Here is a 19,026-nt window from a genome sequence, read left to right on the forward strand (position 1 = left end):
TGCCCTTGCAGAACTTACATTTTAGTAGGTGGTGACAGAAAACAAACATAATCTTAAGTTAGACAACTGCTATGAAAAATATGTATATGACATATATTGCAGGGTCCTAGGAATGCCAGGGAATGGGGAAGAGGGATTTTAAATATTGGGGTCTGGGTAGAACTCATTGGGGTGACACTGGAGCAGACTCAGAGGTAAAGGAGTTAGTTACTGTGCAGACACCTGGAAAAATGGGCAGAGGGTCAGCCAGGATAGACGCCTTAAGGAGAAAGTGTGCTTAGCATGTTCAAGAAGCCAGTGTGGCTGAAGCAGAGGGAGCAAGGGGTGTGAGGTGGTCAGAGAGGGGATGGGGGCCAGATTCCTGAGGGCTCTGCAAGGAGTTGGGCCTCGATTCTGAGCAGCACGGGAAGCCCTAGCTGTGCTGTGAGCAGAGAAGTAACACGAGCCAAGTTCTACTCTACAAGGTCTCTCTGGCTCCTCGCCATAAGCGGGCAGGATGGGAGGAGGGAGACAAGTTAGGAGGCTCTGGTGGTAACCTGGGTCAGCCTGGGGTGGGGTGGGGAGAAGCAATCAGATATGTTATGACGATAAAGACTGATGGATTGGACGCAGCATGTATGATGGGGTCCAGGATGACACCCAGGTCTGAGGCCTGGGAAACAGGAAGGATGAACCACCACCAACGGAGATATGGAGGACTCGAAAATGAATGAGCAGCGGTACAGGGCAGGACAGCTCAGTGCACAGTGCCAGGGACGAGGTAACAGCATGTGGTTGGGCAGGGAAATGGACTTGCGTCACGTCCTTAGCCACTACAGAGGGCCCTTCCAAAAAAGACCAAAACAAGTCGCAACCAAATTCTCAGGAGGCAAAGTAACGTGAAGCAAACTGAGTCATTACTTTTAAGTGTGATGAACGGTTTGGAGTTACAGAGAAATCTGTAGAGAAACCACTCTAGATTTCCTGGTCCTTAGAGATAAGTTACACCATTTGTTCTTCTGAGATTATCAGATTCCTTCCAAAGTAAGGAGGAACCCATAGGCAGATCAAAGTGGGAACTCCCCCTAAACAAAGTTAAGGTCACTTGAAAATACAGCCTGTGAATTGACAATAGCAACTCAAAAGAGTAGATAGGAAACTTAGGGGCAGTAAGTACGCTGACGGGGAAGAAACAATTCAGAAAAAAGGAAAGTGAGAATGATTGCACAACTTGAAGAAAGTAATAATGTCACTGAGTTGTACATGTACAGAATCTGTTGAACTGGTGTATGCCCTGCTGTGTATATTCTCAACAGCAATAAAATAAATTATTAAATACATATGTATATACATATATATACCCTGTGGACTTGCTCATGTCAAAGAGAAGTTTGCATGAGAACAGTAAAAGACAAGGTAGAGAACCCCACAAAGGGTTTCCAACTATGCTTTATTTCTGTGTCCATATTATCAGCAATGATACAGGAGTAATTCAGGCAAGTATATCCCCTTAAATACATCAGAGAGAAAACTCATGGTGTCAAGCATGTCTTGCGCTCTAACGAATGAAAAACAGAGAACAAACGTAGCAGCATTAAATTAAAGTGCCTTTTGCCAAACTTCTTTCAGAAAGAGTCTCTCCCTCAGTGGTATAAATTTAATTGTACTTGTTACATAAGTAGCTTGGGCTTCCATTCATCCCCCAGGGACTATATCCAAAAAATTCATGTGTGGGGTTATTTTAAATAATTATTTTAAAAGAGCACAAAATTCACTGGAATTGTGTGACACTGATTTTTCCTGACACACTGTGAGGAAGCCGCCATCCAGGCCTGGCAGAATGCTCAGAACATCCTCCCACCACGTGTCCACCTTGGCAAAGTCCATTTCTTTGTGTCACACAATAGGGTAGACCGAGGCTTGAAGGACAGCAGGTACGTGGAGAGGACATCATCCATTTCCTCACCACCCCCATCAGTGACAGCGACCACCCACTCTTCTCCCCAAAGATAGACGATGGCTGGAATTAGAGCCCAGCAGGAAGAACTCCACTGCTGCCTGAGCCTCTGCCAGGGGCTCTTTGCTGGGTGAGGCATTGCTTGCTCCACGAGGACACTCTCTGGCCTGTGCTTCAAAGGCTCTGCCACCCAAAGGCTGCTTTCCCAGACAGTTAACAACTCGGGGACAGGAACCTGCCCCACTTCAACCAGTATAACAATCCCCGAACTCAACAACAGAAAACATTTCTCAAGGTCAACATGAAGCCAAATGTGTGTCAGTCTGAGGCTCTGGGAATTAGGGGAGGATGGGTGTTAGGTTTCCCACACTTTCTTGGGGCCAACTGCAGAGTCACTGGCCCAGGAGACTTCCTCCAGAGGACAGGTAGGCAAGGGCAGCTGGGGCTGCGGGGGGATCTCTAAGGGACATAACACGGGATGCAATCAAGCTAACTGGGTGGGGGCTCTCAGGCCCCATAAAACCCCCACAGAGAAAGGTCCAACAGAAGCCCTGTTCCGGGTTGACTCCACAGTCTCCAGCTGTCCTAGGTGGAGCTCACTCCTCTCAGCCTTTGCCAAGGTCCCCTCCTTCTGCCATACTTTCTTCTACAACATCCTTTAACAAATCTAAACCGAACTATCCTTCATCAACAGTAACACCAGACTGCACAGGCCACGGACTAAAACTACAGCAAGGGACACAATAGGGAGGAAGAGGGAGTCTCTCCTTGTCGTGGTGACAGCTACCTCTACGCCCCTCTCCCAGGCTCCTCTCACCCCTCAGCTCCCCTGCAGAATCCTCCCTACCCCTATGGCAGGGGCCAGCCTATCTCAATCCAAGCACCAAGCCCCGTCACAAAGACTGGTGCGAAAGGCTCCGCAAATGTGAAGGATGAAAGCTGAAGGCCCAAAGCGACACGGCCACGTCGTTCTGAGATAGACTCAGCCTTCCTGGAAAGATGCAGTCTGGGAAAAATCCAACTGTCCCCAAGGCAGCCTCTCTCTGCAGGTGTGCCGGGGGGCAAGAAGGGCAGGTATGCATGGGCCAGAAGGAGGTGGGTGTCTGTCTGATCCCGTTAAAGTCTCCACCAGACACCCTGCAGTGCTGAGAGCCACAGACCTGATCAAGCAACCGTAGGAGTCTCAATCGGGAAGCCTACAAGCAGAGGAGATGTGGCGCCCACTCCTTAGTACCATGCTGTCCCTCGTCACCAAAGTCTCCTGGAGGGGTAGGAGGCCAAGATCTTCCTGCAACAGCAGGCAGGGCGGGGGGAAAACAACTAGTGCTTAAGGGCTCAAAATATTACAAGACAGGGTGCTTTCATTCTCACGGTGGCACCTGGTCAGGAGCTGCACGTGCCCCTGGGGGACCCCACGCAGCGCTGAAGGGCCACGGCCCCGCCCGTCTCCATGCAGTCTCTGGCTCCAATGGCAGCCCACTATCTGCTGGGCTGCAAGTACTGGTGTGTGAACATGTTGAGTTCACTGTCCAACCACCCAGCTTTATTCCTGCAAAGAAACGGTTACTTTGTAGCAATAAGAGCTGATAACAGGAAACAATAACACTATGTGTCAAGCACAGTTCTAAGGATACTTGACGTGTCCTCTTTTAATCTTCCCATAACCAGCTTACCCCCATTTTACAGATGAGGAAAATGAGACTCAGAGACGTTGCATAACTTTCTAGGGTCATATGGTTAATAAGTGATGGAGTTGAGAGCCCAGTTTTTTTTTGACTCTCGAGTCCTGTGTTTAGTTCAGCCTGGGACCATGGACAAGTCCCCTCACTGCTAGAAACTGCTTTCCTATTTGTCAAGCCCCTTGAGGTATTGGACAGCTGATCTGCAGCCCTTCCCAGGTCCTACTGTCCCTGTGGCTGACAAGAGGCAGCAGAAACACCTCCACACACACCCCTGGGATTTCCCAGGGGATAAGCAGCCTGGAAGATGGCTGTCCATGGGGCAGGGAGGGGCACCTGCACAGTCGAGGGCGGGGAAAGTCCACTTATCTGGTGAGGGGGTTGGGGTTGTACCCTTTGAGGCAGCTCCCCTCTGGCTCTGACGTCAGGGGCGGGGGCAGGAAGTGCAGGGTCCCCGTGGGCTGATGTTATCACGGGCTGTGGGCTTTTACAGAGCACTTTTACACTGAGCTCTGTGGCTGTGTTATGAAATCTCACTCCCATTTTATGAGGGCAATGAGACACAGGAGAGTGAAGTGGTTTGCCCAAACATGAGGGCCTGGATGAGGGCCCAGGACTCCTGGCTCCTTAGACTGATACTCTTTCCAGCAAACTGTGAATGGCAGCTCTAAGTTTACAGGGAGACACCACAGGGATGTGGGTTCAGATCCTGGCCTACCAGTCACCGGCTCAGCCCAGCTTCCCTGTGGTGAAAAGGGTGAGACGCCCCCTTGCCTGGGCCTGAACAGGAATGAAGGACACACAGAGCCCTAGCGGACAATGAAGGAGAGCCAGTGTGCAGAGTGTCAGAGGGTGCAGGAGCCAGCACCCCTGCGTTCTACCCTAGCTTGACCAGTAACTGAGATTCCAGACAGGTGACCTAACCTCTGTAGGCACCAAATTTCCCATTTATAAAATGGAGATCATGGTACAACCCTCAAAGGGCGCTGGAGATCGAGTGAACAGCACATGTAAAGCGCCTGAGACATCAGTTAAGTAAGAGTAAAGGTGCGGGTTGTGACATCATGGCACTGTGATGCCTGGCTCTTCTGCTGTCACCTCTACCTCAGCCACAAGCACCTTGAGGGCAGTGACTAGCATCTTGCTGAACTCCCAGCACTGGCGCCATGTCAGGCGCCTATCAGGCACCCAGCACACATCTCACACGAGTGAGCTAAACCCCCTAGACAGGCTGTCCATGCCCAAGACACAGCCAAGCAGCCAAGCTGCCAGGGCCTGGGCTGCATGCCAGCCTTACCTGAGTAGCTTTGCTTTGCTCTGAAGTGAATCAAGAACCTCAATTTTCTTGTTCATGGCAGAAATTTCCTGCTCCAGGTTCTCCCGGGTGATGTCAACTTGCTGGCACAAATGAGCAAAAGTCCCAGAGAGTTCCCTGCAGGGGAAAGAGCTGGGATAAACCAGGCTGTGCCACTGTTTGTGCAGGCCGTGGTCACTGGCTAGATGAGACCCAGAGCGGGGCAGATCTGGGCCCTTCGGCAACCCACTGGCAGCTCTGCCCTGCGCCGGTCCTGTTGAAGCGGTAAACAATCATAACTACCCAACATGCACCATCATGGCACTGTGAGAAAGGGGACCCAGAGTAGGGCACCAGCTTTGCCACAACAGACCAGGCCTCTGATGCTGGCTCTGCTACTAACTGGCAGGGGACAAGCAACCACCCTGCAAGTCTCTGTTTCCTCATTCTGAAAAAGGGGATGCCAATAAAAACAATGTGTGCCTCATAGTGTTGGAGGAATAAATTAAAAAACAGGTGTAAAATGCTTAGCAAAGAGTCTGGCACACAACAATAAAAAGAGGCAGTGACTGTATTCATCCCCCACCACCCCGAGGTAAGCAACAGATTCAACCTGACCCAAGATCTGCCATGAAGAATAGGCTGTGATTGAGGATTTCAAAGCTAGATCCACAGCCCAAGCCCTTAACGCCACCTCTAAAAACTCTTGTTAATGTCTCGTCTTCTCATTACTACCTTCCTTGGGGGAACAGAAGCCTACTCAGTCTCAGCCAGGACACACACAGGTGTCCCTGAAGAGACCTCTCTCCCCACCCCGGCCTCAAAGCTGGCCCCGCACAGCTGAAAGCGCAGGGTCAAGGATGCCCAGGACCCCACTGCGGCTGCCAGGGGATTCAGTGCTGTGTTTTTGTGGTAGTTTCCGGGCTAGGATGGAAGGGAGCTGGGACTGACCCCACCCAGGGAAGTCCTGAACCATGGGAGTGGGAGCTGGCCTCTCGGGGCTGACAGGCCCACTCACTGCTGGACTTGGTGGCTGCAGTTGGAACCAGTGTAGCTGATGATGAGCTGCAGCTTCTCACTGGCATACTCCACAAACTGACGCTTGAAGGCCCTCTCCTTGGCCTTGGTGGTCCAGGTCAGGCGCTCGTAGACATAGAGGAGGCCGTAGAGCCCAAAGGAAAGGGCGATGAGCCGCCAGCCCACTGCCTTCCACACCTGCGGAAGCACAGCGGTCAGCCCGGAGCATAGCGCCCCTGCAGCCCTACCGCTTCCCCTCCTCTCTGGTCTGCCACTGCCGCGACCTTCCAAACAGCCTGGCCAAGAAGCACTGTGCTTCTACTCAGAACTTCTTTCCAAATGTCTTCTTTGATCCCGCTGAGGCCAGAAGGGCAAGGATCATCTCTAGTTTGGAAATGAGGGAAATTTCGTGTTGGACACATGATGTGGCTTGTGCAAGGTGTGGGAATTAGGACCAGACCATGGATCTGGTACACAGATAAACACGGGCATGTTCTGATGAACTGACAACAAAAATTCCACCATCATTCCTCAGCAGATAGCTTCCTTTGGTCTGGTTTGCAATACTTTTGCACAAGGCAGTGCAACTCCAGTCAAACAGTATGCTGGAAACCCAGGTTCAGGGGATGGGGGGTACCCTCCTGACTGTGAGAAGTTTCTCTGCATCTGTTTCCTCACTCACAAGTGGGCGTGATGGTCCATGCCCATTTCACAGAGCTGTGCAGGTAAAACAAGATACTGTAGAAAGTTACATAACCATCAAGTGTTACCAGCTGAGCCCATGACCCTCTGCCAAGTCAATGTGTGTGACAAAAGGGCAAGAGCATGTACCGTCTGCAGTCCCAGAGGGAGAGGGACCTTGGCTCTGTCCCCACCCCAGCCCCACACACTGGGAAGGTCTTCATTACAGCTACACTCTGTACAGTCACACTCTACAACGCAGACTTCCATGACAAAGAGAACTTGCCACATCACCAAGACAATCTGAGCTGCAGTCAGGACACAAGGAGTACCCCAATTATCAAGAAGACAGACTTTTATCTTGGGCCTCTGGGGGAAAAGGAAAGGCAGGAGATGGAGAGACGAGGGTTCAAGTCCTGCCCTGGCCTATTTTGTCTTCTACCCTTGCAAGTCATGTTCTTGATTTCTTCATCTACCAACAGGAAACTCCCTGTCATGCCCACTTATCTAGAACCCAGGTTTGCCAATTCCTTAGGTCACTTCCTACCCACCTGTGTAGTACAGGCCCTACAGCAAAAGGCCATGGGCTTGGAACAACATGGGGCCAGAGGTCTAATTGTAGCTATATGTCTCCTACAAATCACTTATCCTAGAGTTCTTCCTCATCTATAAAACAGGAATGGTGCTATCTAAAAGCCATATTAATTGAGTGAGGCTTAAAGTAAATAAATACACATTAAAGGGCTAAGGCTGCACAGCTCTCCACGAGATCCAGTGAAGTCATCAATGAATGTGAAAATGCTTTGCTCACTGTGAAGTGCTGGGCCAACACAGGGACCACCACCAGACCTAGGTCCCTCAGTCCCCACTCGCCTGCCTGCCCCACACTCCCCACCCTCCCCGGGCAGGGCTTGTCACTGACCACCCCTCCAACGACGAGAATGCCCATGGAGGTCCTGGACGTCAGCGAGGCCAGGCCGGTCACCATGGAGACCATGAGCTCTTCTTGAGTGAGTGAGCCCTGCGGCAGGGGGGGCATGCTGGGGTTGGCTGGTGTCAGAGGGACGGGACGCTGAACCTGAAGAGAGAAACGATGAAAGGGGTAAGAAGAATGTGGCGAGTCTCTCATTCAATCAAACCTCGGCGACCCTCAAGCCAAGGGCGCTGAAGCAGGGACACAGAGAGTGGCTCTTCAATTTCTAAAAGGTAAAAAGGCAGAAAATGAGCTTTGCATACAGCCAAGGACTTAAGCTTTTAACAGACCTGCCAGCTCAAAGGTGAGTGCCCAGGATACCACAAAATACAAGCAGAATCCTTCAGCATTTTCCCAAAGTGTAGGACGTGTACAAGAACTCAGTGATAACTAAAGCAGTATATAGATGAATACTTCTAAAATCTAAATTTTAAAACGGTGGTATATAGATGGATAAGGCACCCTGGTGGTGCAATGGTTAAGTGCTCAGCTGCTAACCAAAAAGTCAGTAGTTTGAACCCACCAGCCACTCCACAGGACAAAAGACCTGGCGATCTGCTTCTCTAAAGATTACAGCCTCGGCAACTCTACGGGGCAGTTCTACACTGCCCTATAGGGTCACTATGGGAATCAACTAGACAGCACACAACAACATACAGATGGATAATTTTAAAATAACCTATATGTAAGAATTACATACTTAATGTGTATCAGAAAAAATACAGCTAACATTTGTAATTTCAAAAATATGATTGCTTAGAATAAAATCACATTTATCTGTGGCAAACACCTTGCCCATGGCATACCACATGGTGGCATATGCTGCCACCATTGTTGACCTCAGGTTCTCTCAACCTCGTTTCAGAATGGTCCCTGTGTCTGAAGGCAGGTACAGACACGTGACCTCCTCGATGGCCCTGAGGGTGAAGAGCTTTGCTTGCCTGGTCGTTGTAGCCCATCAAGGCCCGACGGCTGTTCTTGGGGCCCAGGAACCTATTCACAAGCATGGTCCACCCAAGAGAAAAGTGGAACTCGATGTCCTCCTGAAAGTCAGCACATAGCTTGTCACAGTTCAGGTCGTAGCTGAGGGAGAAGCACTGCCGAGGGACCAGCAAGTCTATCTGGCTCCGCACAGACACGGGAAGGAGGGGCTTCAAGCCATCTGCAGGGAACAGAAATGGAGAGAAGGCATATCAGCTCGGCCTGGTACCATGCCAGTGCCACGTCTTCAGTCAGCCAAGGAGGATGTGGAACAGCTCTGCACAGACACCACGCCCAGGATGGATGCCTGTAGGTCTGAGACGGCCCTGCTCTCGGAGGGCAGGCCAGGACCCCAGGGCTTCGCAGGTTGAGGCTCCAAACCTGCCAAGCATTTACACCTCATGCGGGGCTAAGGAACAGGCAAAATTCTCAGCCTATCACAGTCGCATGTGGTAACACGAGATGGGTTCTCCAGGTCTATGTACAGAATGAATTCACGACCTATACCCAGAACCTGAAGGTACTGAGTTGAATCATCATAAAAGGTTGACAGATAAAGAAAGGTCATTATTTCTTTAGCTTGGCCTCCAGATCTGATCTCTGGGCAGCCCCCAGGTCCCAACTACCCACTCCCCTGGGGTACTGACCGATCATCTCCTGCTGCATAGTTTGTAGGGAGCTGGTGATAGCTGTGGAGCAGCGGTCTGACATGTTCCGGCCCAGTCCCTCCTCTATATGGCGGTGCAGCTCCTGCCAGCAGAGAGGGAAGGTGAAGAGAAGAAACACCACCCCCTACACCAGCCAAAGGATGAGGAGATCCTGAGGGTGGCCAGCCCCACGCCCACCAGATGACCCTGGAAGGCTGAGTAAAGCTGGGTCTCACCTCCCTGGCTTCCACTTCCACTGATGAAGGGCCCTGACCCACACCAGCTGTGGCTGAGTCACTGCCTGCCTGGCAAGTCTACCCAACAGCCAAAAAGAGTGAAGGTGGACCCCCGCCAAGAGCACCTGAATGACTCACGTTCTTATAAACCTTGAGAACCACTGGAGAGGGGTGAAAATCCATCTGGTAATCGTCCACCAGCACAGAAAGGCGTCTAATCTCCTCTGCCATTGCAGTCGACACCTACAGCAAAGGAAGCAGCCATCAACTATCTAGGAGGAAAGGTGGTACACTTCTGAAGCACCAGGAGAGACTCTAAGACTGTAAATCCTTCCTCTCAAACCAGTGGTTTCCTCAGCTGATCTGTGGAACTGAAGCTTTTTGAGATAAAAGGGACCTTAGCGACTGGCTGATCAAATGCCCAAACAGATATGGAGGAGGAGGCCCAGAGAAGGGAAGACTTGCCCAGGGTCACACAATGGGACAAGGGAATCCTAGGGGAGGCTCCATGTTCGTAGGCTACAACTGCCTTCCGGAAGCGTGAGAAGACCCCAAAGACGAGGACGTTTGCTTTCAATTTCCTGTACCTTGGACCCACTCTAAGCCCAAATCTCTCCAAAGGGGCTTCCTCCTGTCACTCACCTGCCTTTCCACTTCCTCTGTAATCTGCTTAATTCGAACTTTGTAGTCCTGAGCCAAGAGCTCCAGCTGTTTGTCAATAAAGCTCAGCCTGTCTTGCCGCTCTTCGCGCATTTCCAGGCAGTAAACCCTGAGAGCAAAGAGCGCTGGTTAGAGACCCACATTCCCACCAGACTAACAGAAGAGCAAGAGGGACGCCACGAACACGCACATGCCCCTCAGCCACCCTGGCCACGGCAGAGTTCACGCACGTACCCAGAGGCATGAGCCTACTGCTCACTCCTATCTCCCCCTTGGAAGATGTGGTGGTGACGGAGGGGAGGGTGTGCTTTAAGGGGGTTCAGAACAAGCTCTGCCAGTGAGTACAGGACAAAACGCTCACCCTCACTAGTAATCAGGGAAATGAAATTAAAAAAGAGGCACCACTTTCAACCCAGAAGCTTGGCAAAAATGATGAAGTCTAAAGTACTGGTGAGGGTGTGGGGAGACAGGAGTTCCTGCATGTGCTGCTGTGAGACCATGAGTGGGCACAGCTGTGCAGGAGAGCAACTGAGTAAAACTGAAAATGCAGACAGCCTAAGAGGGAACTGTTCCATCTCTAGGAATTAATCCTAGAAAGACTTACAAATGTGCACAAGGGGACCCATGAAGAGATGTCCACTGCAATGAGGTTTGCAATAGCGAAAAAAATGAAGTCTAAATATCAATGGGAAAAACAAGGTATAGTCAAAATGGAATATGCTACAATAATGAAAAAGGGGCCCTGGTGGCGCAATGGCTAAGCGTTCGCCTGCTAACTGAAAAGTCAGTGGTTTGAACCCACCAGCATTTCTGTGGGAGAAAAGACCTGGCAATCTGCTCCTGTAAAGATTATAGCCTGGGACACCCTATAAGGTAGTTCTACTCTGCGTCAGAACTGATTCCATGGCACACAACAACAGTAATTAAAATCAATAAACTCAAACAATGTGTATCAAGAATAAAGCGCAACATATGTACACCCATGTTCATTGCAGCATTGTTCGCAATAGCAAAAAGATGGAAACAACCTAGATGCCTGTCAACAGAAGAATGGATAAACAAACTATGGTACGTACACACAATGGAGTATACACAATAAAGAACAATGATGAATCTGCGAAGCATCTCACGACATGGGTGAATCTGGAGGGCATTATGCTGAGTGAAATAAGTAAATCACTAAAGGACAAATAATTGTATGAGACCACTACTATAAAAACTCATGAAAAGGTTTACACACAAAAAGAAATAATCTTTTATGGTTACGAGGGAGGGGAGGAGAGGGGATGGAAAAACACTCACTAGACAATAGATAAGTGGTAACTTTGGTGAAGGGTAAGACAGTACACAATACTGGGGAAGCCAGCACAACTTGTCCAAGGCAAGAACATGGAAGCTCCACAGACACATCCAAACTCCCTGAGGGACTGAATCACTTGGCTGAGGGCTGTGGGCACTGTGGTCTCAGGGAACATTTAGCTCAATTGGCATAACATAATTTATAAAGAAAATGTTCTATGTTCTAGTTTGGTGAGTGGCGTCTGGGGTCTTAAAAGCTTGTCAGCAGCCATCTACGATACTCCACTGGTCTCACCCCATCGGGAGCAAGGGAAAGATTAGTCCAAAGGACTAATGGACCACAACTACCACAGCCTCCACCAGACTGAGTCCAGCACAACTAGATGTTGCCCGGCTACCACCACTGACTGCTCTGACAGGGATCACAACAGAGGGTCCCAGACAGAGCTGGAAAAAAATGTAGAACAAAATTCTAACTCACAAAAAAAGACCACACTTAGAGGCCTGACAGAGACTGGAGAAACCCTGAGAGTATGGCCCCTGGACACCCTTTTAGCTCAGTAATGAAGTCATTCCTGAGGTTCACCCTTCAGCCAAAGATTAGACAGGCCCATAAAACAAAACAAGACTAAAGGGGCACAACAGCCCAGGGGCAAGGACTAGAAGGCAGGAAGGGACAGGAAGCTGGTAATAGGGAACCCGAGGTCGAGAAAGGAGAGTGTTGACATGTCGTGGGGTTGGTAACCAATGTCACAAAACAATATGTGTACTGTTTAATGAGAAGCTAGTTTGTTCTGTAAACCTTCATCTAAAGTACAATTTAAAAAAAAAAAAAAAGAATAAAGTGCAAAGTCAATGCTGAGTGGAAACAAAAGGAAGGTGCAGTAGGCACACGGTATGATACCTTATCTGTACATTTGAAACAGGTGGTAAGCAGCATTACATATTCTTCAGGAATGATATAAAAAGTATTTTTAAATGGAGGGTAAGACTACATATCAAATTCATGCCTCTGAGGAGTGGTAGTGAAATTGGGATGGGGCAGAAGAATCAAACGGGATGTGTAATTTTTTTTCTCTGTTTATTTTAACTTGGGAGTCCCTGGGTGGTACAAGTGGTTAATGCACATGGCAGCTAACCGAAAGACTGGCAGTTCAAGTCCACCCAGAGGCACCCTGGAAGAAAGGCCTGGCGATCTACTTCTGAAAAACCTGCCATTGAAAAACCATATGGAGCCCAGTTCTACTTTGACACACACGGGGTCACCAGGAGTCAGAATCAACTCAATGGTAACTGGTTTCAACTGGTACTTTAACTTAAAAATAGTATCAAGCAAATATTAACTGTCAATTCCACGTAGTGGAAGCAAGGTGTTTTTATATTATTCTCTGTACTTTTCTATGTTTTAAATCCTCCCCTCACCCCCCAGGAAGAAAAAAAAAAACATGTTCTGCATAAAGTTCTCAAAATGCCGCTAGTGCAGCCTGGCACAGACCTGGAAGCCTCCACCATGGGTTTGCAGGGGTGGCATTTCAGTGGCTCATGGCCTACAGGCCAGGCTCAGGAGAACGGGCACCAAACCCCCTCCTCACCAGTCTGCTCCAGGTAGACCTACTATGGTCTGGTGACTAGTGGAAACGGCTCTGGATGGGAACCCAGAGATTCTGCTCTGCCATCAGGGAGATGGGACCCAGGGTCCGTTACAGCTGCCCCAGACAGTGTTGAGCACAATCACTTCTCAGCACCCGCTGCCGCCTGTCCAGTCCTGGGTTCTTACCGCTGCTCCTGCGCCGCAATGTGCAGAGAGTCCATGATGAGGCGCACAGCCTCTGCGATCTGCTTGGCCCGGACCGTGTGCTGCTCAAATTTGGTCTTCACTGCAGACTGGGAGATGCACTCCTGCAAAAGAAGAGGCGGTGAGGGAGGCAGGGGCCACCTCGGGCTACAGCCAATGCCAGGCTCTGGCTTTCACTGCCAGGGACATGGCCATGTGAGCTGTGGGAGGCACAGATTGCCAGACCCCAGAATAAAAGGGCTTACCTCAAATCGTCTCTCAAAATTCTGAAACTCAAACATCCTCACTTGAAAGCCTTCTGCAAGAGCACCCCCTAGGAGAATTGCAAAGCATTAGCCCGGAAATTAGCAGCCCAGGAAAATGACACAATCATCCAAAGCCAACCCCACCCTGGCCCTCTGCAGACACTGGCTAGAAGGCACAGAGCCTCTCACCGTGCATTTTCCACCATCTCATCCTCAGAATATTTTCTACTGACTGACAGCATGAGACCAAACCTCTCCAAACTTCAGGGAGAAGGAAACATTTTTGTTCCCATTGTTACCTCCTTCTGGCATGCCTTGGGCTTTCTGGATCCTGGCATTGAGCACCTCTTTGGCAGACACGAAAAAGATGCGGTCCCCAGCCTGGGCTCGATCCACCACACCCAGTTCATCTACCAGGAAGCTGGTACAACGTTCCATGTGCTGCCGCCGCACCTGGAACCCAAGCAGATGGGTGTGTGTAACAGGGCTTGGGTGTGTGTGCATGGGTATACGTGTGACCATGTGTGTAGGTGGGGGGGGGGGGCCTTCAGAGAGAGCCCCAGGCCCCAACTGCCTTTTTAAATCAGTAATATAGTCACATGGTTCAATATTCAAGAGGTAGAAACACATACACCGCGCAACATCTCTTGCCCATCTGTTTAGCCACCAAGCTTCCCAGAAGAACCAATGCCATGAGGATTTCTTGGGGGTATATCCTCCCAAAGGTATTTTATGCATATATAAGCAGGGTCAGCGAAAAAGAGGAAGACCCTCAATGAGATGGACTGATATAGTGGCTACAACAATGGGCTCAAGCATAATGGTTGTGAGGATGGCGCAGGGCCAGGCAATGTTTCGTTCTGTTGTACAAAGGGTCACTATGAGTCGGAATCGACTCGACAGCACCTAAGAACAACAAAACATAAGCAGAAATGTTTACATATTCCCCAAACTGCCTCTTGTTAGAGCCTACGGCATCTCACTCTGCTGCCCTAGAAGGAAAGGGCCTTCGGAGTTAGGAAACCTAGGCTCCACACTCTGCCAAGTCAAGCCCTCCCAGGGCCTTGCTTATAAAACGGGTGAGCGCCATTAGAAAATCACATCTAGCTCTGAGGTCCTAGTATTCTATTTATAGAACTTAAAAATAACAATAGCCTCTTGTGGACACCTACCACGTGCATGGCACCCTTCCACATGCTAGCACATTCCATCCTCCCAACGACTCTACGTATTAAACTCATCTCACAGGTGAGGAAATTGAACTACCAAAAGGCTAAGCAATTTACCAAAGTCACACTGCCACACGTCAGCCAGAATTTGGACTCAGCCTGCTGACTGCATACTATATGACCCACTATCACCAACAGCTTACCGCTTTTCTTTCATTCCACATAAAAAGTGAAGCACTATGAGTTGTTGGTAAGAACCAGCTATTCTCCATTCCTTTTTTAAGACTCTTTCCTGAACATCTTCCTAAAACTGAGCCTGTTCTTCACTGATTAAACCTTCATGAGCAAAATGAACATCTGGCCCCAAACAAGGATGAGCTAATGCAGTAGCGATGACATCAGATATGCGTAAAAGCCTTTCAAAAAGGGATCGACCTAGGAAAGTGAATGGGAGAAGGGGAGTGTTTTTAAAGCAATAAGACACTACTGTGTCTCCAGGGAACACCTGGGGAGTCTTTGGTGATGAAATTAACTCAGGGAAATCACTAGACCTAATGACACCTAGGCATGCACACTCCAGCCCTGTGTAAACCGTGTTCATACAAGTGGCATTCTCCAAACAAGCAAATAAAAAGGCACCAACCTCCTCCATGTACTCGGGCTCCGAGGCAGATGCGTCCCAGCGGTTGTTCAGGATGAAGATGTTTGGGCGGGAGAGGCGCTCGCTCACCTTGTGGAAGAACTGCTTCTCCTAGACAAGGGAACAAGGCCTCAGTGGAGGAGGGGCTGTGTCCCCGAAGGCCTCGCAGCCCATATGCCCAGCTGGAACCCGGGAGTGTGGAGTGAGGCCGAGGAGGGCTTACCGTCTGCATCAGGGTGGACTCTGAGTTGGCCACCAGCACAAACACATCAGCATCCAGGCAAAACTTGTCAATCCAACTGTCCAGCTCTGTGGTGACGTCAATACCAGGGCTAAAGGTGACGGGGTAAACCAACATCGTCAAGCTCACATAGCCATGGGCCCTATTCTTCCTGCTTTGAAAGACCTGGGGTTTGCAAGGCAGTCAGAAAAGGAGCAGAAAGCTAGGGAGAGATATCTGGCCTGACCCTTACAGTGGGAGGAGTTTTACTTTTCATTTTATATCCTTCCCGATTGTCTGAAAATGTTTTTACCACATGCATCTAAACTTGTGAAAGCTGGAACTCAACAGGGCTGCCTTGTTTTCCAGGTCTCGCAAGTTTTCCACCTTTGACAAGGTACGGTCTTACTACTTTTCTGTTGCTCTCTATTAGTATAAAATATTTGAGTTTTCCTTCTCTGACAGCTTTCTGCCTTACACAGGTTCTGTCTTCCACAGGTTTTACTGTATAATTTTACATTGGGGATATACATTTAAGGTGGAGTTTCGTATTTACGTGAACCTCGGTAAACACCATAGAACTATATTTCTTGGTATAGTTGCAAACTGTCCAAAAAGCAGGGACAAAGTATTCCTTCGAGAGAAACAAAACACCCCACTGACTCCAGCACCACAACCTCGAGCCCCTAATACAAATACTACCACTGGGTTGAGGTTAAGAACCCTCCTGTATTTTGAGCATCCCTCTTGTCCCTTTTTATAGATCATCACTGGGACGTCCTCAGGGCAATGACACTGATGGGTACAGTAACTAGATGCTGGAGGAAATCCAAGACGCAGGAGGATTTGGTTGAGACAGTGTGAAAGCAGCAATACTTAAGCAGAGCAAGGGTGGGGCCCAGAGGACCCTGGCGTGGCTGATCCGAAAATGACAATCTGGTCCTCCCAGAAAGGCATAGCCCTCTCACCTGTCCATCAGCACAAGGTCATCCTTCAGAAGGGGGCACTTGGAGTTGGGCCACATCACGCTCACCAGGCTACCAGCATTCAGCTGCTCATCCTGATGGAGGGCATGGGCCAACTGGTTCACAGTCTGATGGGGGAGGAGTGAAAGAACAATCAGGGAAGAGGAAGAGCCACTCAGCCAGACTTCCCGCACTACCTGGCCAGTGTGGTACCCCAACACTGCTGTCCAACCAGTCACACCTTTTTTTATTCCACACTGTGAGCTGTCAGTAAGAACCAACTAGGCTCTGCTCCCCCTTTTTTTTTTATTTTTTATTTTTTGTTGTTGCTGCTGAGACTATACACGTTAGAACATACATCAGTTCAACAGTTTCCACATGTACAATTCAGTGACACTGATTACAGTCTTCCAGTTGTGCAACCATTCTCACCCTCCTTTCCCAAATTGTTCCTCCCCATCAACAAAAACTCACTGCCCCTAAGTTTCCTATCTAATATTTTGAGTGGCTGTTATCAATTTGATCCCATACAGATAGTTCTTAAAAGAACACATGCTCAAGGCAGATATTCTTTACTAGTAAAGCTACACTGTTGTTTGGTTTTAAGAAGGTTTCAGGGGATAGTTTTGGTTTAAGGTTTATAGATTATCTCAGCGCAGTAGTTTTGGGGGTTCATTCAGCCTCAATGACTCCAGAAGTCTGGATTCTGTGAGAATTTGAAATTCTGTTCCATTTCTCCCCTTTTGATCAGCATTCTTCTATAGACTCTTGGATCAAAACGTTCAGTAATGGTAGCTGGGCATCATCCAGTTAGTTGTTCATGGAGACAATTAGCCACATATTCCATTTCTTCCTTCTATGGCTGACTCTCCTTCTTCCTCTGTTACTTCAGATGAATACAGACCAACTGTTATTAACTTGGACAGCCACTTGCAAGCTTTTAAGACCCCAGGCTCTACAATGAACTAGAATCACTAAACATATTATTAAGCCAATTAACTGGGATGTCCATGAAACCACGACCCTAAACCTTCAAACCAAGGAACCAAATCCCATGAGGTGTTTGAGTGTACATAAGCAGCCTTGTTACTTTTTTTTTTTGGTAGTTGTTGTAAACATATCACACAACATTCGCCAATTCAACTTTTTACAGGAGTACAACTTATTGACAGCAATTACATTAATTGGCTGAGCAACCCTACACTTAATAATCAATGTGATTTTTCCATTTCCACTTCTCTTTTAAGCTTCTTTCCTGGATATCTTCCTAAAGCTGAGCCTGTTCTACATTGATTAATTCTTTATGAACCAAAATGAGCATCTGGCCCCAAACAAGGACACAGCTGCCTCTCAGAAAAATTAAAATGTCCAAGTCCCTAGCTGATATGTCAGAATCACAGAATAACTTCAGGAATCACTCCGGCAACATTCCAAGGAAGAACAAGGCCCACTCCTTCTTTAATTAGCAAAGGGAGAACTCAAATGGCCTGCTTAGCGATACACAGGAACTGAAGGGTCCTGGTTCTCGGCCCTCCACATTTCTGACCCTCCCTAAAGCTCTCATATCCTCTAAAGAGGTACGCCTGAAACAGGGTTTCCCATATTCCGTGTGCAGGGAGGCATTACCCTCTCCTTAGTCAGTGCTGGTCCTGTCACCATGGACATGCTTATGGGTATGAGCCCAGACTTGATCCGCCAGCACGCCCAGGGTGGAAAGCAGGGCCAGGCGCTCTCCACCCACCACGGTCCCCCCACAGCACTCTCACCTTGACGCTCCTCTTCTCCTCTGAGCCTTCAGTGAGGAGGAAGGCCTCGTGGCCATCTGTGCCCTCCACCCGCAGAAAGCAATTGGTGGTGTGGCCAATCCCAGAGGGTAGAACTTTGTCCCAAAGCATGGCATTGATCACAGTGCTTTTCCCATTGCTCGTCCTGGGGGAGATACTGGCTGTCAGTGATGCTGTGAGGGATTCACCCTTTTGGCTTTCACAATGAAGTTCTTAGCCTGGAAGTCCAAGGTCGTGTGCTCTGCAGTATCACCAGCGCCCAGAAAAGTGGCTGCCACAGAGCAGGCACTCAGTGTTTATTAAAATTGAGAAACAAGGAGTACTTGGGTGGTGCAAATGGTTAAGTGCTGCACTACTAACTGAAAGGTTGGTAGTTCAAAACCACCCAGAGGCACCTCAGAAGAAAGGCCTGGCGATCTGCTTCTAAAAGGTCACAGCCTTGAAGACTCTATAGAGCAGTTCTACTCTGCACACGTGGGGTCACTATGAGCATGAACCGACTCGACGGAAACTAACAACAACAATGGTCTGACTCAACAGTCATGTGGTTAACCAATATTCTATACACAGGGTCAAATGTCTGTAAAGAGCCAGATAAAAACTAGGAACAAACTCCTCTGGCTCTGTGCCCACGATGTGCACCTGGGACATCACTGCAAACCAATGCTGCAGAGGGCTCAAGGAGGCCAGTTCCAGCAGACACGAACCCTGCCCCTTGAGGAACCCAGTCATCGACCATGAGCCTCTCAGCATCACTTCTGGAGACTACCTGTCTGTCCCCAATGCTAACTCATATCTCCTCTAC

The 19,026-nt window shown here is 49.1% G+C and overlaps 1 protein-coding gene across 2 annotated transcripts in view; it reads right to left on the reverse strand.

Annotated features, from left to right (window-relative positions):
- Positions 1 to 1,294: 1,294 nt before the first annotated feature.
- The window catches only part of MFN2 (mitofusin 2), a 29,557-nt gene continuing 11,825 nt past the window's right edge, over positions 1,295 to 19,026 (reverse strand). Inside the window, exons 4-18 of one of the 2 annotated variants that reach the window (XM_023732185.1) lie at positions 18,204 to 18,366; positions 16,441 to 16,565; positions 15,476 to 15,584; positions 15,256 to 15,363; positions 13,743 to 13,896; positions 13,444 to 13,511; positions 13,181 to 13,302; positions 10,087 to 10,213; positions 9,583 to 9,687; positions 9,209 to 9,311; positions 8,522 to 8,742; positions 7,530 to 7,685; positions 5,928 to 6,124; positions 4,913 to 5,047; positions 1,295 to 3,485 (exon numbers count right to left, since the gene is read on the reverse strand). In XM_023732185.1, the coding sequence (XP_023587953.1) occupies positions 3,416 to 3,485; positions 4,913 to 5,047; positions 5,928 to 6,124; positions 7,530 to 7,685; positions 8,522 to 8,742; positions 9,209 to 9,311; positions 9,583 to 9,687; positions 10,087 to 10,213; positions 13,181 to 13,302; positions 13,444 to 13,511; positions 13,743 to 13,896; positions 15,256 to 15,363; positions 15,476 to 15,584; positions 16,441 to 16,565; positions 18,204 to 18,366 (1,963 nt within the window). In that variant the 3' untranslated portion in view covers positions 1,295 to 3,415. The remainder of the gene's footprint in view (positions 3,486 to 4,912; positions 5,048 to 5,927; positions 6,125 to 7,529; positions 7,686 to 8,521; positions 8,743 to 9,208; positions 9,312 to 9,582; positions 9,688 to 10,086; positions 10,214 to 13,180; positions 13,303 to 13,443; positions 13,512 to 13,742; positions 13,897 to 15,255; positions 15,364 to 15,475; positions 15,585 to 16,440; positions 16,566 to 18,203; positions 18,367 to 19,026) is intronic. The other variant, XM_004377233.2, reaches the window with a different exon arrangement.

The sequence above is a fragment of the Trichechus manatus genome, unplaced genomic scaffold, assembly GCF_000243295.1.
Source record: "Trichechus manatus latirostris isolate Lorelei unplaced genomic scaffold, TriManLat1.0 scaffold00048, whole genome shotgun sequence".
Classification (NCBI taxonomy): domain Eukaryota; kingdom Metazoa; phylum Chordata; class Mammalia; order Sirenia; family Trichechidae; genus Trichechus; species Trichechus manatus.